Source organism: Oryx dammah, unplaced genomic scaffold (genome assembly GCF_014754425.2).
Source record: "Oryx dammah isolate SB20612 unplaced genomic scaffold, SCBI_Odam_1.1 HiC_scaffold_22, whole genome shotgun sequence".
NCBI lineage: Eukaryota > Metazoa > Chordata > Mammalia > Artiodactyla > Bovidae > Oryx > Oryx dammah.
The window spans coordinates 37,627,116-37,651,134 of NW_024070206.1; the positions used below are offsets into that span (position 1 = coordinate 37,627,116).

General features: G+C 37.9%; 1 protein-coding gene and 1 non-coding gene across 2 annotated transcripts in view; both read right to left on the bottom strand.

Annotated features, from left to right (window-relative positions):
- Positions 1–24,019, bottom strand: part of CCDC178 (coiled-coil domain containing 178) — a 360,651-nt gene that overhangs the window by 129,983 nt on the left and 206,649 nt on the right. Inside the window, exon 18 of the mRNA XM_040264241.1 lies at positions 6,950–7,099. Coding sequence (XP_040120175.1) covers positions 6,950–7,099 — 150 coding nt within the window. The remainder of the gene's footprint in view (positions 1–6,949; positions 7,100–24,019) is intronic.
- TRNAW-CCA lies at positions 14,897–14,968 on the bottom strand. The gene has a single exon. It is a non-coding gene; the product is annotated as a tRNA-Trp (tRNA).

Genomic DNA, 24,019 nt, shown 5'->3' on the forward strand with positions numbered 1-24,019 from the left:
ATATTGTTTCACTCCCCTTTGACCTACAAAGTTTCTATTGAAAAAAATCTGCTGTTGGAATTAGGTTTTCTTTGTAGGTAACAATGGTTATTTTCTTCCCTTGCTTTAAAAAGTCTCTAATATTTGTGTGTCTCTTTGGGCTCATCTTATTTTGACTTCTCTGGGCTACTTGAACCTGGATGACTGCTTCCTTCCACAGGTTAGAAAAGTCTTCATATGTATTTTCTGCTCCTTTCTCTCTTTTCTCTTCTGGAAACTTTACGATGGTGAATGTTACTCTGCTTGATGTTATCCCATAGGTCCCTTAAACTATCTTCCCTTTGTTAAAACTCTCTTCATTTGGCTGCTCTGTCTGGGTGAGATCCATTGCCTTTCAGTTCCTGACCCTTTCTGCTTCTTCTTCTGGTCTGCTGTGAAGCCCTCTAGTGTATTTTTTCATTTATTGTATTCTACAGCTCTGTGACTTGTCTTCAGTACTTTCCTATGTTTTCTTTTTGTTGAAGTTCTCATTCATCCATTCTTCTCCCGTGTTTGGTGAACATCATTATGACCATTATTTTGAATTCTCTATCAAGTAAAGAATTCAATTCTCTTCTAAGGGTTTTCTTCGTCCTTTGATTTGGAAGATATTACTTTACTTCTTCACTGTGTCTGACTCTCCATATTTCTTCCCTACGTATTAAGCAAAACCTTATATATATATATTACCTTTCCTAATCTTGAAGCAGTAACCATGTGTAATGGAAACTTATTGTTCAACTTGCCATAGGTTCCTGGTTGTTTCTCAAACCTTTGTGATTATCTAAGCCACTTGATTTATTCTTGATAGGTCCCCACTGTTGATGGTGTGCCAAGACCTGATGGTGTTCCAAGTGGAGGGATTATATACATACACATATACACCTAGAGTGTCTTTGATATATCAGGGACCACATTGCACTCAACACAGTAAGTCCCCTCCATACAAAGCTTCAAGCTGCAAATTTTCAAAGATGTGAATGTGCTTTCGCATGTTCAGTCACGTAAGTTAGGTCACATGCCTGGCATAAACTGTCACGTGTGTGCATTCTCTACAAGCGGTTGTGCTTGTATGTACTTTACTATACAGCACTGTATAGAGTACAGTAGCACAATATCTTTACTTCAAACCTTGGATGTCCAGAAGCAAGCATAAAAGTAATGGTGATGTAGATGGTACGGTACCACCCAGACACCACTGGATCATTCTTCAAGAGGGTCTATACAATTTAATCCAGCAAGGAACCAGAACTTGTGCCATCGACGTCAGACATGAGTGAAACTGCAGCTTGCCCTCTGTTTCCTATTGCTGACAATCCTTCAGTTCTACCGTCTCTCACCTCCTCTCTCTCTTCCCGTCAGTAACTCTTCTTGCCTGTTTGCTCAATGCCAGTCCCTGTATGTCAGCTATTGTACTCTAAAGTCAAAGTCAAAGTGAAGTCACTCAGTCGTGTCCGACTCTTTGCGACCCCATGGACTGCAGCCCACCAGGCTCCTCTGTCCATGGGATTCTCTAGGCAAGAGTACTGGAGTGGGTTGCCATTGCCTTCTCCAGGGGATCTTCCCAACCCAGGGATCAAACCCAGGTCTCCTGCAATGCAAGCAGTACTCTACTATAAACTTAAAAAATGTTTTTTTTGTTGTTGTTGTTTTTCTTTTTTTAATGTATTATTTGTGTGGAAAGTATTATAAATGTATTATAGTGCAGTACCAGTCAACTGTGTTAGCTGGATACCTAGGCTAATTTTATTAGACTTATGAACAAATTGGACTTAAAACACACTCTCAGGATGGAATTCATTCATATAGAGGGGACCTATTGTATATTACTTTTAAGGTGTTGCAATACTGTTTACTGTCAAGTAATTCTACCAGAAGATCATCTTCTCAAAATTCCATAAAAGATACATAAGTCTACAATTCACTCAAAAATGGCACTAGACTGCAGAATTGGTTCGATTTAAGCCAAGCTGACTTTTCTAAAGTATTATTCAGAAATATACACTTAGTTTTTGGTGTTTCTCTCATGGAGTCTGGACAGCTGAAGGGAGACTCATTAGGGTAAAACAAAACTGATCAACGTTTTTCAGTCTCAGGAATCACAGAGATTCATTCATCAGAGGTCTCCTGAGAGGTCTTCAGAGAAAGGGATAGTAGGAATTTAATGCAAGCTCATCAGTCTATGAAGTGTGGTAACTCCTTTAGAATGTGTGTGTGTGTGTGTGTGCGCACACGCACAGGCTTTTCTCCCCGTGTTCTAAGAGAAGGAGGAGGAGATTACATAGCTGTCAGAGGCAAAAGCTATCTAAAATTATGCTTTTTCTGGTGAAGAAATGAATTTCTATCCACATTGAAACTAGCACATACAAATCACCACCTGAAGCCTATTTTTAATACACGCAAGATAACAAGCAATATGAAATACTTATAAAAATGAGAACTAAAACAGCTTTCACATTCTCTTTAGGAAAATCTTTTTTTTTTTTTTTCATTGCTGGCACTGACTTTGATTCCTCACCAAATCAATGTAAACTGAATTTTAGAGGAAATCTACATTTGAAAACTAAAAGAGGGAAGCAAAAACATGCTAATGATATACTTGAATGATACAATATTTTTGAGATTTTATGATGGAAACCATCCATTGAGGTTGAGGCAATTCAGATTAAATAGCAAAAGTTCATGCTCTGTCCATTGGTTAAGTGAAGAGAGGATGTTGTTGGGCTTTGAATCTATGGTCATTTCTAGGAAAGAATCCCTTGGATTCTGGAGATCACAGCAGTCAGCCTGGAAGCTGAAATGAGGTAGAATAATCCTGTGCCCTTGACTGTATCTTTGTCAGTACAAGGGATGATTAATCATTTATTCTGAATAATTAAATGAATGATGAAATGTTTGCATCCCATGAGACCTAGAAGCATCCCTTAGAACACAGAGTAGTCCTCTGATTCATGTACCTACGTGATTCCTTCACAAGCTCAGGTCACTTTAAGATGATGCTCCCAACTGAGCACATCCATAGCAGTTACTCATTATTTCTCACCTATTGGTCCACTAAAACCTTGGGAAAATATCACAGCAGATGTTCATCCATAGTCTCTTGGAGATGATACTTGAACCTAAGTTAAGGCAACCGTGTCCTGAACCAAATTTTCTTTAATTAACTTTATATATGTTAAATCCCTGAGTCACTCTTGCCCTAAGATTCCTCATTTTCAAAACAATCTTCTAAAGAGATGTGTATATTTCTAAAGGCACTCCCAGTTTTACAGTTTAAGAGTCGTGAAACCTATCTATAATCCTAATGGAAATTAAATATCTTCTAATAAGGAGATCAGCCCTGGGATTTCTTTGGAAGGAATGATGCTAAAGCTGAAACTCCAGTACTTTGGCCACCTCATGCAAAGAGTCGACTCATTGGAAAGGACTCTGATGCTGGGAGGGATTGGGGGCAGGAGGAGAAGGGGACGACAGAGGATGAGATGGCTGGATGGCATCACTGACTCGATGGACATGAGTCTGAGTGAATTCCAGGAGTTGGTGATGGACAGGGAGGCCTGGCATGCTGTGATTCATGGGGTCACAAAGAGTCGGACACGACTGAGCGACTGAACTGAACTGAACTGAATAAGTAGTATATCTTTCCCCACCAGAAAATCATCACTGAAAAAGTAGCTTCAATGAGATGAAATTACAAAAATAATTAGTGAATCAAATAATGTTTCAGTTGGATACTAGAGACATAATCCATAAGTTATATGTTTTCTACATGCTTTTAACCCAACATATTGGGCTTTGTTTAGCGATGCTATAGTAGAGCTATGAAATGGTTGGATGTAGGAAAATTCTGAGTTTGATTTCCATCTCAGTCAGTCTTCCTCTACTCGAGTGACCATGCAACACATTCAAGACTCAGCTCCATACTTACATAGGGGATGATGAAAATCATAATTACAGAAAACTTCCCAGGATGACTGCGGGATGTTTCAGAGAGAATGTTTGAAAACTGTATGGCACATACTCCTGGTTCACATAAGTGCTTGTTAAGAATTGACTGATTCTATAATAATTTGTATTCCCTTAGTATGAAAGCACTGAGAACTAGAGAAGTCCAAAAGTTTAAGCTTTATAAGTCATTTATAAAAGAATTGAAATATATTATAATCAGTTTTGGAAGAGATCTTATTTTCAGCCAACAAAACCATCAATGTTTGCATGCTTGCTTAGCTTACTTTTCTTTGTAGGCCTGAAGAGCTCAAGATAGCAGTTGAAACAAACCCACAGTGGTTTGATCAACATATCCATGGCTTTTGTTTAGAAAAAGAAAATATGAAAAATATATTTGAAAGCTTTCAACACAGAAATACAAGCTGTTTTTCAATGATTTCCCCTCCATTCTTTCTTAGTGTTATTTTAAATTTTGAGATCTGAGAAGTTTTAGAATAGATTCTATTCTATAATTACCTATGAAAGGGGCTAATAAGAATTTTTCATAATTGTTTTTGTTTGTTTCTGATTTTTAAAGCATAAAATATCCATCACTGCAAATTTTAAACATACAGAAAAGTATCAAGAAACATGTGCAAAAGAAGCAGACATAATTTTATCACTGAAAGTAAAACTATAATATTACAAAATTTGAGTCACCTGCATATAAAATGTTGTTAAGGATGGGGTCATATTTCATATTTTTTAATATTTAAGTTTTTTACCCTTCCATTAAGCTTTCTTTGCTACTCTTGTTCTAAAAGCACTGAGAAGTTGAACAGTGTATAATCATCTGTATAGAAAAAATAATATTCCCTAAGAAGTATGATAATTAAAATATAATTATTTACTCTGCCAAAAGGAATGTATGTTCAGAAGCAGTGAAATTATTCTAAAGTAGAAGAAAGACACAAAGAATTCCATTTTATCTAACAGGAAATTCAACAAGGGAATCAGAGGTTGAGCAGTGCTTTTGTGTACCCAAAACTAAACTGGTCAAGGGAAATGCTTCAATATCAAGAAAATGGACCAAAATATTAAAGGGTTTTCTCAATTTTGATGGCCAAATTCCATGCTGTAAGCAGTGCATTAGACGCTAATGACATACGATTTCTCACTGACAGATTTAACAGCATCAATAAGGCCTCTCTGTCCATTGCAGCAAATTGATCCTACATGACACCGACAAGGGCAGCCTGCACTTAATGACCTCCATCGCTGAAGGATGGAAGTGAAAAATGACTGGAAGTACAAATAAATCTCTGAAAGTTTCCCTGAAACAGGTGTGCTAAAAGTGATTCGTTTGAGGGATCATCAGAAACATAAACCCAGTCTCCTAGCATGCCCCACTGTCTGTCATCCAAGAGTCTCACTCCTTGGATCCTGAATCGATGTGCTTTAATTCCAAAAATGACATCAAGACAAATTGGTTCTTGCTATGTAAATACTATGTTAGGGATCTCACTTAAATGCACGTTCTTCACTATTCATGCAGGTATCTAATTTATTTGTCATTTGCCACCAAAGGATTTACACAAACTGGTAAAAACTTACACAGGATTTATTTTTGTTTTCCTTCTGGTTAGAAAAGGAAATACAATACTAACCTCATTTTTTTTTTAAATCCTCATCAATCATCAGCAACAAAACATGTTTAAATAACAATGTCTAATGCATGAAGTGACTGGACAAAAGCTCCATGGATAGATGGATATTCTTTCTTTGAATCTGGCACAATGATTTGAGGAAGAGTTTAGCATATAATTGTGCTCTCAATTCTTTCCCAAACACATTTGTTTCTTGATCTACCTTCATCTTAATAATACTTCAATACAAATTTTTAAGAGAAGAAGATACACCCTCTCTCCCAATATATTTGGAAGCTTTAACTCAAATGAGAGTAGATGGATAGGAAATAAAGCGTGTTTATAAACAGCATAGCAGATGAATGTAATGTTAATAGTCACTCACAGATGTGTGTGTATGTGTTAGTCTCTCAGTCATGTCTGACTGCTTGTGACCCCATATGGACTGTAGCCCACCAGGAATCTCTGTCCATGGGAATTCTCCAGGCAAGAATACTGGAGTGGGTTGCCATTTCCTTCTCCAGAGGGTCTTCCCGACCCAGGGATCAAACCTACGTTTCTTGCATCTCCTGCATTAGCAGGCGGATTCTTTACCACTGCGGCACCAGAGGAGCCCCCCTACTGGTTTTTATAGGTAGGTGAATTGTTAGAAGTTAATCATGCCTCTAGTTTTTGAAATTTAAATTCTGGGAAGACACAAAGACTCAAAGGAAAATAACTTCTTGTGAAGAGTAACTGGAGAAGAATACAGAGGAAGCAGCTGTATCTTGACACTCTAATAAAGAACAGAGCTTTCTCTTTACTTTTGGATTTGTGGCATATTGCGTGTTTTACTTTTCTATTTTTAGTATTATGGAAGGTTTTACAAAATGTATTAGAATTTCCGATGATTTCCAATAACCAGAGATGTCAACTATTTCTTCAAGTTCCTAATTAAGCCTTATATTTAATAAGAACATAGAAATCAAAATATGGAGCTCATAAACCATGAGGAAGAATTAGAGGTATATAGTGAAAAGTTACCTACAGAGAGAATTGAAATTTGAAGTGTATGGTAATATACTTAAATCTATGAACTATAAATATTTGGTACTTCAGGCCACAATATTTAAAAGTAAATTAGTATGAAATGGTAGATTAAAAGTATGATTTTTTCATTTTTCAGATAGCCTTTCAAACTTCAATTTCAAAATGTTGATAAAATATACAAGAAAACTTTAAAAAAGAAAACACACCACTTGGTGGCATATAAAGAACCACCCTAAGACTGGCGACCTCATGACTGACTGTCTACTTGTTACTTTTTGTGGAACAGATGTTAAGTAAACCATTATAATAGAAAAATGAGTAAAACATACCTGTTTCTTATCTCTTATTGAACCATCAAATGATAGTTGTCTTTCATACTGGCTGAAATAATTGTCCTTTACTGTTAAGAATATATTCTGTAATCTCTGATACTCTTGAGCTAAACGTAGATTTTCTTCCAGTGAGTCGTCTTGTATTTTCTAGAAGATAAATATGCACATGTACTTAATTAAATCATTTAAAATTATGTTTGTATTTTTACATCATTTGAATTATCTAAAAGTACTACTTATATAAAGGTCAGTTTTCATTCCAATCCCAAAGAAAGGGCAATGCCAAAGAATGCTCAAACTACTGCACAATTGCACTCATCTTGCATACTAGCAAAGTAATGCTCAAAATTCTCCAAGCCAGGCTTCAACAGTACATGAACCATGAACTTCCAGATGTTCAGGCTGGATTTAGAAAAGGCAGAGGAACCAGAGATCAAACTGCCAACATCCACTGGATCATTGAAAAAGCAAGAGAGTTCCAGGAAAACATCTACTTCTGCTTTGATTGTGCCACAACGTTTGATTGTGTGGATCACAACAAACTGTGGAAAATTCTTCAAGAGATGGGAATAACCAGACCACCTTACTTGCCTCCTGAGAAACCTATATGCAGGTCAGGAAGCAACAGTTAGAACTGGACATGGAACAACAGACTGGTTCCAAATAGGAAAAGGAGTACGTCAAGGCTGTATACTGTCACCCTGCTTATTTAACTTCTATGCAGAGTACATCATGAGAAACCCTGGGCTGGAAGAAGCACCAGCTGGAATCAAGATTGCCGGGAGAAATATCAATAACCTCAGATATGCAGATGACACCACCCTTATGGCAGAAAGTGAAGAGGGACTAAAAAGCCTCTTAATGAAAGTGAAAGAGGAGAGTGAAAAAGTTGGCTTAAAGCTCAACATTCAGAAAACGAAGATCATGGCATCTGATCCCATCACTTCATGGGAAATAGATGGGGAAACAGTGGAAACAGTGTCAGACTTTATTTTGGGGGGCTCCAAAATCATCGCAGATAGAGATTGCAGCCATGAAATTAAAAGACACTTACTCCTTGGAAGGAAAGTTATGAGCAACCTAAATAGCATATTCAAAAGCAGAGACATTACTTTGCCAAAAAAGGCCCGTCTAGTCAAGGCTATGGTTTTTCCAGTGGTCACGTATGGATGTGAGAGTTGGACTGTGATGAAAGCTGAGCACCGAAGAATTGATGCTTTTGAACTGTGGTGTTGGAGAAGACTCTTGAGAGTCCCTTGGACTGCAAGGAGATCCAACCAATCCATTCTAAAGGAGATCAGTCCTGGGTGTTCATTGGAAGGACTGATGCTGAAGCTGAAACTCCAATACTTTGGCCGCCTCATGCAAAGAGTTGACTCATTGGAAAAGACCTTGATGCTGGGAGTGATTGGGGGTAGGAGGAGAAGGGCAGACAGAGGATGAGATGGCTGAATGGCATCACCGACTTGATGGACATGAGTTTGAGTTGACTCCGGGAGTTGGTGATGGACATGGAGGCCTCACGTGTTGTGATTCATGGGGTCGCAGAGTCAGACATGATGGAGCGACTAAACTGAACTGATACGTTGTAGAAAAATAAAACCAAAAAGTTGCTTCTGATGACACTAATATCCTCCTTGGCTGTTAGTAGTTCTCTTTCTTGATGCAGGTGGGTTTGTGTTAAATATTGATTCATCAGAGGCTATCTGATTTTGTTCCTCTCTTTCCCAGACCTCCATCCACAATGCCTTGGGAAGGATCCAGTCCTAAGGCTTCATCCAGCATTCTAGGAGACTTCCTCCAGTATTCCCTTCCCTTTCCTTTTCTCAAGTCCTGGGGCTCAAGTAGAGAAAAGACATTTAGAAGGTTAGAATCTTATTTGCAAGAGGTTCAAAATGGTGGCATAAACAGAAAACATTCAAAACACAGAGAAATAAAGGGTTAAAATACATGAGGAGGAAGGAAAGAAAATGTTTGGAGCACCCAGAGAAAGTCATTATTTGTTACTAGTATACCAGAATCTGCCTGCAAGGCAGGATACCTGGGTTTAATCCTTGGGTTGGGAAAATACCCTGGAGGAGGGCATGGTAATCCACTCCAGTATTCTTGCCTGGAGAATCCCCATGGACAGAGGAGTCTGGCAACTATAGTCCGTGGGGTCACAAAGAGTTGGACACAACTGAGTGACAAAACCTTCACTTCAGTTCAGTCGCTCAGTTGTGTCCCACTCTCTGTGACCCCATGAATCGCAGCATACCAGGCCTCCCTGTCCATCGCCATCTCCCAGAGTTCACTCAAACTCACGTCCATCGAGTCGGTGATGCCATCCAGCCATCTCAGCCTCTATTGTCCCCTTTTCCTCCTGCCCCCAGTCCCTCCCAGCATCAGAGTCTTTTCCAATAAGTCAACTCTTCTCATGAGGTGGCCAAAGTACTGGAGTTTCAGCTTTAGCATCATTCCTTCCAAAGAACACCCAGGGCTGATTTCCTTTAGAACGGACTGGTTGCTTTTCCTTGCTGTCCAAGGGATTCTCAAGAGTCTTCTCCAACACCACAGTTCAAAAGCATCAATTCTTCGGTGCTCAGCTTTCTTCACAGTCCAACTTTCACATCCATACATGACCACTGGAAAAACCATAGCCTTGACTAGACAGACCTTTGTTGGCGAAGTAATGTCTCTGCTTTTGTATATGCTATCTAGGTTGGTCATAACTTTCCTTCTAAGGAGTAAGCGTCTTTTAATTTCATGGCTGCAACCTCCATCTGCAGTGATTTTGGAGCCCCCCAAAATAAAGTCTAACACTGTTTCCCCATCTATTTCCCATGAAGTGATGGAACCAGATGCCACGATATTCGTTTTCTGAATGTTGAGCTTTAAGCCAACTTTTTCACTCTCCTCTTTCACTTTCATCAAGAGGCTCTTTAGTTCTTCACTTTCTGCCATAAGGGTGGTGTCATCTGCATATCTGAGGTTATTGATATTTCTCCCGGCAATCTTGATTCCAGCTTGTGCTTCTTCCAGCCCAGCATTTCTCATGATGTACTCTGCATAGAAGTTAAATAAGCAGGGTGACAATATACAGCCTTGACGTACTCCTTTTCCTATTTGGAACCAGTCTGTTGTTCCATGTCCAGTTCTAACTGTTGCTTCCTGAGCTGCATATAGGTTTCTCAAGATGCAGGGCAGGTGTTTTTCGCTATGTGAAAACCTAAACCTGCTTCTGTGAGCAGTCGAGAACTACATAACACTCCCCATGACTAAATAAATATATGTCAAATCTAATACAGACCCCTCAGTATGTACCTTTTGCCAACATTACCTACTGGCAAATTAAGCTCTGTCTATCATTTTAAATTAGATGTATGATTCAGTTTAGTTGCTGATTTCTAACACAGAAAATTTTCTTTGGATGCTTCAAAAAAATTTGGAACTTATCAACAGCCTTAAGTATTTTCAAACCTGCAGATCTAGTAAATCATCTCATGAAAATTTATCCTAATCAAAAAAAACTTTATCTGTTGCAATGTTATTTATAACAGTAAAAAGTTTTCAAAACACATAAATGCAGATTAATCATGATGATGATAATGATGATTAAATAGCTAGATATAAAAATAACCATTGTGAAGCAATTAAAAATGTCTCTTTGGGAAAACTGCTATCCCATCAAACCTTTAGTATAAGTTGTTAAAAAAATATATTGCAGGATGAAAATGTGCACAGAGGAAATGTAATTCAGCAGAAAATTGCCTGTAAAAATATTTCTATATTTATACACTAGAAGATTTATTAAGGTCAACAAACATATTTCTCATGAAAGCTTGGTATCCATATTGATCCCTAATGATTAATGCTATGTCATAGGTGTTCTTCAAAAAGCCAAAATGATGAACTGAGAGCAATTTTAAGTGTTCTTGTCCTAATTCTGGAACAGTAATTTGAAACTTTAGACACTTCAATATAATAGACTTGCTTAAAATCACAAAATTATCCTTTGACAGGAGGACAAAGTATCTACAAATATTTTTCTTTGATGAAGGTATCTTTGCAAAGGTGGTTATAATTCTTTTTGATATCTTAAAACTAATACTGAAATCTAATCCTCAAATGGTTAACTTGGAACTTTGATACATGTTCTACTGGAGGCATGAGAAGTAATTATTTTGAGGTTTTTGTTTGTTGTTTGATTTAACATAAATACAGTTCTGATGCCTGAGATATTCTCTTTCAATCACATTTCCTTCAAGATCCAAATGGATATTATAAATGTTGAATATAGAGGAATCCTACAAAAGTTGTAGGATTTGTTTTAAACTTATTTAATGGAACTTAATTGGGGATGTATTTGTTACTTTATGCTTTGTTCATTGTGTAATGTACAGTTTTATTTTCAAATGCATATACTTTCAATTTCCATATGACACCAGTTCTCATTGTTTTATATGCCATGACTAGAGTAGATACTGAGAAATCAAATTATAGAGTTATGCCAATGAATCTTCAAAACATTGTTACAATAGTCATGATATTTTACATTATCATTTTCCAGTAATGAATGTATAGAAGGATTTACCAATTCACTGCCTATTCCTGAAAGTCCATGACCTTCAGATGTGCAATGAAGTTTAAGTTTTTTAATTTTAAATAATGATGTTCTGCTAACACTGAAAATGTTTTTATGTTTAACTGTGGTTCCACCTCACAACTCTGACTGGCTGAATATTAATCAATAGTATTATAACATGCAAATGAAACAAAAGGGGAATGATAATTATTGGTGGGTATATGTCCAGGAGAAATAATGCTACCACTACTGGAGTTGAACAACTAGTAGTGGAAGATATTAAATAAGGGCACAAAAGCTGGAGTTGGCAATATAATGAAAGGGTAAGAAGAAAAGAGGAACTAAAAACAGAAGTAGGTGAGTTTTACATGCTTTTAAATTCAAATTCAGCTTAATCTTATCAGTTAAGCCTTTCTACATAAGGTCTTTACAAAATGCACACTTAATTGTTTCTAAATCCATTAAAGAAAAATTTGATTGCAATCTTTATAGGTTAAAATAACTGAACTCTGAGTTGATCTACAATATTATTTTATTCCTTTATTTACTTTTTTTCATTCACTTGCTGATTTCAAAGTTTTAACTTAGTAACTATTGTATGCCGAGCTCTAAGATGTAATGGTGAACCTCAAGAATTTGAGGTCTTACAGGAAAGCTTTGCACTTAAATATCACAGAAATATATAATTTGAATATAGAATTTATAAACTTTTTCATTCTTTGTGTTTTCTGTGTTAAACTCACCCAAATGTCTAAATAAATATAACATTTTCTCAAAGCCAGATTTATTGGTATCTATTCAATTTCCATTACTAGTGATCATTAATATAATGAAAAATTGAGAATATGGCTTGATAAAGAGAAAAGAAGATGAACATCTGTTAATAGTTTCCATGTTGTCTAGAATTTAGGAAGTAAAACACTTAGCTTGAAGAATGTTTATTCTCTTTTATCTCAAATTACTTAAACTTTGATGTTTGGGGGCAGATATTCAGCTTATTATCCCAACATTTTATTAGGAAATAAAGATTAGGTTTATAAAGGGTGAACAAAAATGCTTATAAATTCTATGAGGAATGGCACTTTCATTTTGTTCGCCCATAAGATATACTGTACAAAGCAGAGCTGACATCAGTGGATACACAGATTTCAATAGATGAATGAATGAATGAATGAATACACAGAATAACAGGAAATACATGTATTTATCACTTTAGAACCACACATTTTATTGGCCCACTTCTAGGAATAATAATTAGTTATTAGATGCTGTAACCATAATGAAGCACATTTATTTGTAGTATTTGATCCTATACCACTTGAGAGGTGAAGATTTTAAGCACTATTTGAAGATTATTATAAGGATATACCACACTGTCCAGACTGAGCAAGAGTTCTTTCTCTGGGTGCACTCTTGATGTTCACGAGGCACCTTGAAACAGTATGGAGTGCTTTTTTTTTTTTTTAATTACCTCATTAAACCATGGTCCTAAAAATACTGAGAAACCATTGCTAAACAAAGACCTGGCTTTTTCTTTTGTTACCAAAAATGCTGAAAAATGAAGGTAGATTGAGATCCCAAGATATCCAAATAGTAATTATGTATTTCCCCACTTGACTTTTATCATTCTTTAAGCCATGTATTTCATCTTGGACTTTCCTTCAGTTTTCTCCATCTTTGGCTTCTTTTTCTCACTCTTCCCCTTCTCTTTTCCCTCTCCCACTGGGTAAGTATGGAATAGGGAATTATAAGGAAAATTGAGTCCTTTTAGGACAGTGTTGAGCATGTCTCATCTATATCATCTATTTATGTTTCACCTAGTGATATATGGACAAGAAGGCAGAAATGAGGTTGCATTTTAATGTTAACTTATGAATTCCACACATACTGGAACTGCTACTGCCCTAGTTGTTAGATTTACAGAGAGGGAAGGTAAGTCAATGAAAAGTCAGGTCAGACAACCTGTATTTTCCAAATATGGCCATAGAAATATTTTCATTTCCACATGTTCTCTTTGTCACTCCTATCAAGAAGCACAGTTGATTTCTCTGTCCCTTGAACCTGGGTGGAGTTGTGGCTTCTCCAGCCAACAGAGTATGGTGGAAATGATGTTGTGTGCCTTCCCAGGCTATTTTATTTTAAAAAGTTAGATTGAAAAAAAAAAAAAAAAGCGTGCAGTTTCTGCCTGGCTCTCGCTTTGGGGACATTTATGCTTGGACCAGCCACCAGGTCGTGAGGAGCCCAGGCCACAAGGAGAGGTTGTGTGTAGGTTTTCCAGCAAGCAACCTAGCTCAGATGTCAGGTGGCAGCATCAACTGTGAGGGCGTGAATCACCTGGAGATGATGCCGATCCAGCTGACAGTGCAGAGTGTGAGAGAAGAGGCAACATGGCCTGCTGTGTCCTGTCCAAATTTCCGACACACAGACTCCTGTTGCATGAAGTTTGGGGGTACTTATTGTGCAACTATAACCGTCGAAACACCAGGCAAGGTTACATACATATTAAGTGGGGGATCTAAGCTTTGCCTTCAGGCTGACTCATTCCACATCCCATACTCTACTCTATCCACTATACATACTTCCTTCATAAACAGAAGCCAGCACTCTTTCGCATTACACAGTGCCACCTTTGTAAAGCCTGATATTAAATTATCAAATTAAGTAACAGAAGTACCTTGTTCTGAGCCTATTTCCATCAATCTCTTTTCATAGATCTAGTTAACAAGTAACCTGTTGACATATTAATAGATAGATTGAGCTGCTGAAGAAAATTGGAACTTAGCCCCCTTGGAAGCTACATTCCATTGTAAGTTACTGTGGGCATGCTGGTTACCCATAACCAGCCTGGTTACCCATAACCAGCCTGGTATTGTTTGCTCTATATTTGCACCATATTCCATGATGCAAGGCCAAGAGTCCAAGTGCACAGATCTTTACAGCTGATGCCTGCACAGCTCTGGACTACAGTGACTGCAGCAGAGTAATGTTATACTTTGAGAAATCTGGAGGTCCAGCCAGACACACTTTGGAGAAAATCTAAATCCATTTGAACTATATATTTCTTTTTGGGAGTGGGGGAGGGGGAATTAACTTGTTTTTAATTTAAAATGGCCTAATGGAAAAGAAGATTACAAGAAAAAAAAATAACTTGATCTGAATATTCTAGAGAGATGGCTATGACCCAAATATTTGCATGGTACATATATGTATAGAAAACCTACATCACATTTACAAACATTTTAGTGTTATTGAGTGTGTGAGTGAAGTCGCTCAGTCCTGTCCGACTCTTTGTGACCCCGTGGACTACTAGGCTCCTCCGTCCATGGGATTCTCCAGGCAAGAATACTGGAGTGGGTTACCATTTCCTTCTCCAGGGGATCTTCCCGACCCAGGGATCGAACCTGGGTCTCCTGCATTGGAAGCAGATGCTTTAACCTCTGAGCCACCAGGGAAGCCCTTTTGCGTTATTAACATAGTCCTAGGGTCTATGACTAAATTTATCATGTCAACGATACCCTTAGTTACTCTTAATTCAGGCTTTTGGATCCAGGTCACCAGGCAGAGGGAGGAGTTGGGTCCTTCTCTCAATTATGCATTCATTGTAAGAGAGTTGTCATCTTTTGACCAAATTTTAATTCTGTCCAATTCTAATGTGCTTATGTGTGGTGAACTCAGATGATATTTTCTGATGATCTGTTGGTCATCTCCTGATTCTTGGCTGTTACTAGTTTTCTGAAGACAGCTCCTTACGTTTTTGCATCTTGCTAGCCCTCTGATGGCTGCTGCCACCATGTTTGTATCCTGACTGTGCCACACTCACTTTAGTCCTGTGGTTGGAAAGAATAGATCTCCTGCCAGAAAAACTAGAAAGCAAAAGCTGTATTGCTGATATTTATTGTTCAATGTTACTCTAGAGCAGCCTCACTCCTAGCTTTCATTCATTTATTCATTTGTTCTTTAAATCATTTGTTTAGCAAACCCAGGCAAGAATACTGGAGTGGGTAACAATTCCCTTCTCTAGGGGATCTTCCTAATCCAGGGATCACACCCAGGTCTCCTGCATTGCAGGCAGATTCTCTATCATCTAAGCCACCAGGAAAGCCCTTTATCTTTTAAGTACAGCTCTCTAGCTACCTGAGGGTTAATGAGCAGGGTAGGATGTGACTCTCTCCACCACTTTTTAAAAAATAACTTTTACCAGGGATTACAGGCTAGAAAAGGCAGAGGAATCAGAGATCAAATTGCCAACATCCACTGGATCACTGAAAAAGCAAGAGAGTTCCAGAAAAACATCTATTTTTGCTTTATTGACTACACCAAAGACTTTGACTGTGTGGATTACAACAAACTGTGGAAAGTTCTTCAAGAGATCGGAATAGCAGACACCTAACCTGCCTCTTGAGAAACCTATATGCAGGTCAGGAAGCAACAGTTAAAACTGGACAGGAAACAACAGACTGGTTCCAAACAGGAAAAGGAGTACGTCAAGGCTTAATACTGTCACCCTGCTTATTTAACTTCTATGCGGAGTACATCATGAGAAATGCTGGGCTGCAAGAAGCACAAGCTGGAATCAAGATTGCTGGGAGAAATATCAACAACCTCAGATACACAGATGACACCATGCTTATGGCAGAAAGTAAAGAAGAACTAAAGAGCCTCTTGATGAAAGTGAAAGAAGAGAGTGAAAAAGTTGGCTTAAAGCTCAACATTTAGAAAACTAAGATCATGGCATCTGGTCCCATCACTTCATGGCAAATAGATGGGGAAACAATGGAAATAGTGACAGACTTTATTTTGGGGGGCTCCCAAATCACGGCAGATGGTGACTGCAGCCATGAAATTAAAAGACACTTACTCCTTGGAAGAAAAGTTATGACCAGCCTAGACAGTATATTGAAAAGCAGAGACATTACTTTGCCAACAAAGGTCCATCTAGTCAAAGCTATGTTTTTTTCAGTAGTCATGTGTGGATGTGAGAGTTGGACTATAAATAAGGTTGAGCACTGAAGAATTGACACTTTTGTATTTTGGTGTTGGAGAAGACTCTTGAGAGTCCCTTGGACTGCAAGGTGATACAACCAGTCCATCCTAAAGGAAAGCAGTCCTGAATATTCAGTGGAAGGACTGATGGTGAAGCTGAAACTTCAATACTTTGGTCACCTGATGAGAAGAACTGACTCATTGGAAAAGACCCTGATGCTGGGAAAGATTGAAGGCAGGAGGAGAAGGGGATGACAGAGGATGAGATGGTTGGATGGCATCACCGACGCTATGGACATTAGTTTGCGCAAGCTCCAGAAGTTGAAAATGGGCAGGGAAGCCTGGCGTGCTACAGTCCATGGGGTTGCAAGAGTCAGACATGACTGAGGGACTGAACTGAACTGAACTAAACAAGCTAGACTGGGAGGAGGCATAGTGTAAACAAATCCATTTGAAGTTATTTCTTGAAGAACTCCAAATGTGATTCTACCAGGTGAGGAAACTGGGATCAGAAAAGGCTTTATAGAAGAAATCATCAGTGACCTGAATCTAAGAACAGCCATTTTCTTGGGCAGGGATCTAAGCTGTCTTGCCATGTGGGTCAACTCATATTTGAGCAAAATTGAGTGAGTCCATTGAGAACAATGTTTTCTTGGCTCCTTTAGGACTATTTGATTTATTGTTTCCTATGACTTGTGAATGAGGCTCTCATAGATTGTGTTAAATGTTCTGTTATCTCTTGACTTTAAAATATTACTATGTAAGAAATAAAACATATCTCTCTATATATATTTCTTATATATTTAGTGCATCATTGAATCACAGCATCATACATAACTATCCATTCCAAGCACCAATATTTCAGTAGTATGTGATCCTGTTCAGATGCTCATGCCTTGCACCACTAATATCACACCATCAAATCTCCATGGTTCCCACATTTGCTTCTGGCACATCTCTGCCAGTTTAGGGCCCATCTTTTGATGTGACTAAGTCAGGAATCAGTACTGATTCATAGAATGTGCAGGGGACAGACTTTAGAATAAATGAGACATGGAGGTTCCAAGTCTCTCTGTGAAGACCATTGTTTCGAACACATTCCCTTTGATTTCTAAGAATTAGCCTGGTGAACATGAATGCTTAAAATACATGTTAGTTCTCTAAAAAGGGAACATACATGAAGAAAATGCCTACTTCTCTGGTGCCTCACCTACTGTGTGTATGGAGGTATTATTGTATCACTGCTTTCTTAAAAATCCATACACCAATTACTACAGAAAACGAGAGCTCTCCCCAGTGTTTCCAAGGAACAAGTCTGTGAGAATGATATGTGTCGATACTCTGAAGCCTCAGAGGAGCACAAACTGTTTTAACTCTCCCAGGACCCACTTCCTTGTCTGCGCTGCCATGGAAACCAGTCTCTTGTCCAACTCGAGTTCTCCGATAATTAGTCTTGAACATTCTTGATTTTTAAATGAATAAATCAGTCCCCTGCATCAGGATTGTTACATACCTCAAACTCTGCATATTACTCTGTTTGACAAAATGCTCTCTATTCACTCATTTCTTAAAAATACCTATTGAGCAACTGGTATACACAAAATACCATGGAAGGAGAAGGTGAGAGGTCGAAATACCTTTAGGACCCAGTTTGATAGAAGTCTGCCATGTGCCAGCAGACCAGTCAAACTGTCACCACTAAACCCCAGCAAAAAGTTTCCTCAGCTCCCCCACCCCAGCACCCACGCAGGTGACCACACACTGGAGTCCATGTCTGAGCTCCCTGATTGGCTGACACATTTAGCTACCACTGAGTCACTCAACAGTTTACTAATGGACACTACAACATTACCTCTCAGAGCTCAGAGAACATCCATTGGGAATTTATGAGTATTTTGTATTAGCTTGCTGCTGCTGCTGCTAAGTCGCTTCAGTCGTGTCCGACTCTGTGCGACCCCATGGACGGCAGCCCACCAGGCTCCCCCGACCCTGGGATTCTCCAGGCAGGAACACTGGAGTGGGTTGCCATTTCCTTCTCCAATGCATGAAAGTGAGAAGCTTTTCCTTATTATTATTTGACTCTGTTCAGTGTATATATTTGACCAGGAATTATTGACACAAGCATGAAAAAAATACACAATTTCAGGGCCGAAGGAGCTTGCAATCAGATAGGGGAATTGAGGCATTCACAAAGCTAACTACATTAGAATACATTAAATGTGAAGAAGGATGGAAGATGTATCCAAATAATGAGACTAATTCCATAAGAGAGCAGTCCAGTGACAACGAGGAGCAAAGCTTGAAGGAAAAGTCAGTTTTTTAATAGATTCTGAAGATATTTCATATACAGGAGGCTCTATATGCTCTTTCAGGGAAAAATCTGGCTGAGAAACACAGATGCTTGTTAAATATTAAAAAGCACCTGATTAATATGGGTGCCCAAGCACACACGTGCACGCGCGCGCACGCGTGTGTTTTAAAAAGGAACATTTATCGCTATGTTGGCTGTAGCTCTTCTCCTATAACTACTCAACGACTTTAGGGCTCGCTAAGTACAAACACCACTTATATTAACTATTAAATTTATATTTGCTCCAGTTTCATCATATTAGTCTCCTCAAACTATATGGTATAACTGATTTGTGGAACAAATTATATAACATGAAAAAGAAAGTAAAAATCAGTGCCATCTAAACTATATTCTAATATAGTTTTCCAAGTTAAAATACATGATTTAAACAAATATATGACATGTATGCCCTCAGTAAGTGATAGTCACAGTACTAATCATCTCCTTAAATTTATTTTTACTTTATTAAATAACTTTAAAAATTTAATCCTGAATATATATGAATTTAACAAGGTGTCCTCTAATATTATTTAAGATTGTTAAATAGAAACGTATTTGCAAAGTTTCCTTTTTAAACATCCCTACACATTATCATAATTTAATTCATTTCAAGCATCAATATTTTAAAATATGCTTTTAATATCTCCTACCCTTTTCACCATTTCATGCGAAATTCTGAACAACTTCCTCTTCATGTGCACCCCTGATGTGAATGGTTTAAGATTTAGAAAGGTTTTCTATTTACTCATATTTTAATGATATACATTTCTACTTCACTAGTGGAAAAGGCTGATCAGTCCCAGAAAGGTCAGTTACCACTAAATAGACCCTTTCTTTATGTAATTACAAAGAATAATATCTCTGTGCTGATGGCACTGCACGTGCAGCGGGTGATGCAGAGAATTAATGCGCTGCCTTGTTGGCCCATGGGATACAGATTCCAATACAATAACCACAACTTATTCTAATTATGCAGCTTTAAAAGGTCATCAGCAAAAAGAGTTAAGGGATTATCAACTGACTTTATCATAAAGTAATAATGTACTACATAAAGGCAGAAACTATAAGAACAGTACCTAGAAACTTTATTACAAATGAGAGAAAGACTGATCTAAGAGGTTCCAGGACATATATTATGGCATAAATTAAGTCAACTCATTGAGAAATTAAAATATACATGATATTTCATATATTCCTAGTGACATAGATGACCTGATCTCACCTGACATTTGTAGAAAATATTTAATTTTGAAAGTCCTTTTTATATTCAAGGCCAAATTCTTTGTCACATCCATGTTATGGTATAAATTCTGGTAGAATTTAAATATTTCTTTTAAAAATCCAGTTGTCATAAAATAATGCATGCTGATTATATTACACACAAATAATAGAAAGGTACGTAAAGTAGAAAATTAAATCCCCTCTTTGCAATAAGCACAGACATCTTTATACCCCAGAGACAGTATTAACAATTTGGTGCAAGTCCTTAAGGAATAAAAATTTAAAAAAAAAAATCTTACATTGGCAATGAGAAAATGGAGATGAGAAAAGTCAGTTTCTTACCCAAGGTCACATAAGAAGAAAGTATGATTTCAGCCCAATTCCCGCTTTGGGATCGCCTCACTTCTTAATCGTGAATGTCAATTATAGGGCCCTTAAGTTTTTAGATTCATGTGTGTAAATGGTCTAATTTCTTATTTATTTATTTTTGGCTGTGGTGGCTCTTCTTTGCTGCATGTGGGCTTCCTCTCCTTGTGGAGAGCGGGGGTTACTCTCCGCTGTGGCGCCCAGGCTTCTCGCTGTGGCAGCTTCTCCTGTTGTGGAGCACAGGCTCTAGGTGCCTCTGCTCTGTCCTTGCTGCTCAAGGGCTCTGGGGTGCAGTCTCAGTAGCTGTGGCACTTGGACTTAGTTGCTCTGCAGCATATGGGATCTTTCTGGATCAGGGATTGAATGCATGTCCCTTGCATTGCAAAGCAGATTCTTAACCACTGGACCACTAGGGAAACCCTCTAATTTCTGAAAACTCTATAGACTTACATCAGTCTTTCAAAATAAACTAGATGCTCACAAAGAAAAAGGGTCATTTTAAAAAATATAAAACTCAGGGTCTTTTCCTTAGGAATACAGGGTCAGAAAAATCAGGACTATTGATGCAGAGTTGCTAAATATAAGAAATACAGCAAATAAGCTTCAGTATAATAAAATATCCTATGGATAGAATTATCATCAATGCTTTTTCTCTTTTGTCCCTCTCAGATATTCACTTTACTGAGAAAGAAAAATCACGAGCATCTCTAACCACCTGATATTGTCCATATTGGGCACTGTCCAAACCTTGTAAAAATTCTCAAATAGAGGATTTAAACACCTAAGGCAATTTTATAAAGAGGCTCATCTTGAGGCATGTCTACTTCCTCCAGGGAAATGCATTCCAGTATGGGAAAAATCATATGCTCAAACAGGGATCATGAAACTATGACTGTGCAGCCAAATCCAGCCTATTGCCTGCTTTTGTAAATAAATGTTATTGGAACACCATCACATTCATTCATTTATACTTTGTTTATGGCTGCTTCTGCACTGCACTGGCAGAATTAAGTACTTGTAATACAACCCACTCCAGTATTCGTGCCTGGAGAATCCCATGGACGGAGGAGCTTGGTGGGCTACAGTCCATGGGTCGCAAAGAGTCAGACACGACTGAGTGACTTCACTTTCACTTTCACTAATACAGACTAAGTGGATCCTAAAGCTTAAATCTTCACTTTCCCTTTGCAGAAAAATATTTGCTGACCCCTTCTTTAGACCTTAGATTAATATATGTGTTAGTCGCCCAGTCGTGTGATTGTTTTGCGAACCCATGGAGAGTGGTCCTCCAGGCTCCTCTGTCCATGGAATTCTTCAGGCCAGAATACTGGAGTGAGTTGCCATTTCCTTCTCCAGGGGATCTTCCCAACCTAAGGATCTAATCCTGCTTTGCAGGCAGGTTCTTTACTGTCTGAGCCCAGGGAAGCCCAAATTAATACATAAGTGTCATGCAAAACAAAGTTCCAATTTAGATCTCTCATTCAAGATCTACTTAAGCTATTCTTATGCCCATGCATAGAGAAAGACTGCTAACAACCATTTTCTTTATTTTTCCAGCAGAGGCACATACTAAGGAGACAGCCAATTAATAGCTCAAATATGTCTCCAAGTCCTTAAAAAATAATGAGATGCTCGTAAGCTTTTTAAGTACTCTCAGCACAGAGCAACTTTGTAGAGAGTTGTCAGATCTACTGGGATATCATAAACAATGCCCAGATTTATTTACCCCACACTTTCTTCCATTAAATGTGGTTTGTGCAGCTCTCGCATTATAGGAAGCTAGAGGTCTGTTAATTTTTCCACTCTTGCAACTTCTGTTTTGGGAGTCCGGATTAACTTCATGTTGCCAAGTGGAAGTTTAGTTTTGCAGGAGACATTCTTTTTGCAGAATGGCTAAGTAAAACGTGGTAGGCACTTACCATGAAAGACTGTAAGGTGAATAAAAAAAATGCACTAGATACACAACACAGCAACACAGTGATCTTTAAAATATGGTGCTAAATGAAGAAGACACAGAATGATAAATATTGCATAACTCAGCTCATGAGGGAAAGTACCAATGGGACAGAGAAACAAGAATTCGGAATTAAGAGTGGAGAGACAAAACAAATGACGGTTTAATACATTGAGTGAGTGAGTATTAGTTGTTCAGTTGTGTCTGACTCTTTGTGACTGTAGCCCGCCAGGCTCCTCTGTCCACAGAATTTTCCAGGCAAGAATACTGGAGTGGGTTGCCATTTCCTTCTCCATTTTTAAAATGTTTTTATGTCACAAAATGGGCTTTGATGTCTCCCTCTTACAACATAATAGTGCTGCTTAAACTGGAACTGGCACCCAGCTCCCAAGACTGAACTCCTATGAGGAATGAAGCTAGCTAGCATGCCCCTGGCTGCCAGGCAGCTGGCATGCCATGTAAATTCTATAGGCAGCAATGACACTCTTAAAATGATTAAGTGTTTGCATTCTTATATCTTCCAGGTTTTTCCAGGGGGTTAATGAAAAACCCTTGAAATAAAATAAATCAAACATTGAACAACTCTGAAAATAACGCCTCTGAAACAATAGTTTCCCCATGGGCCACAATCCTAAGATTTATGCTATATATGATGTAATAATGGCCAAAGTAAATTAAGGCATAAAGAAATCTGTCAGGGACTTCCCTGGTGGTCCAGTGGTCAGGACTTCACCTTTCAACAAACGGGTAGGGGCTCGATTCCTGGTCAGGGAGCTAGGATCCCACATGCTTCACAGCCAAAAAACCAGAATGTAAACAACAGAAGCAAACTGAAACAAATGCAATAAAGATTAAAAAAAAAAAAAAAAAAAACAGAAAAACGGTCTACACACAAAAAAATCTTTAAAAATATAGTTTAAAAAAAGAAATCTGTCATTATAATTATGTGCCAAATTCATGGTTGTTTCTCTCTATGCCTTCTTTTCCTCTTGTTTTTTCTTTTCCTTGGCTTATTTATTCTTCTTGTCTTCTTTTTGCTTCCTGCTTGTTAGCTTTGTCAAGTATAAATTCATTCAACTAAGATCTTCCCGTTATCACATTTTCTCCTGAAAACACCATCTCTCCTTTTCATCATTTCCTCAACCTACTATTCTTTCCAAGCCACTCCTTTCTTTCTACAACATGGGATGGAAATAGAAGTGTCTCAAAGAAGAAAAACAAGATGTACCTTCCTACTGGGTGATAAGTTTGTGTAAGTAAATTATAAGACAAATACAATTATATTCTTATAAGCACAGGGATACACATAAATAGTTCTATATTGTAAAACATTTGACAGATATGATAAAAAGCCAGAAAATGAAAAAAGGTAGAACTAGCTGGAACCTCTTCAGGAGAGGTGTAATACAGAGAAGCAATAAACTTGGCTTTTATAATAAGGTGTTTGTTATCGGTAAATAATTCCTAGTTCATTAATAGTAAATACTTCGTATATATTCTGTTATGTGGTGAAGATTAGCATTTTCAACTTTTCTTGGAAAATTGGGACTGGATAAGGCACTGTCAGTATAATAATAACATATAATACTATACTATAATATGTATATCTCTGTCACTGCTGTCACTATG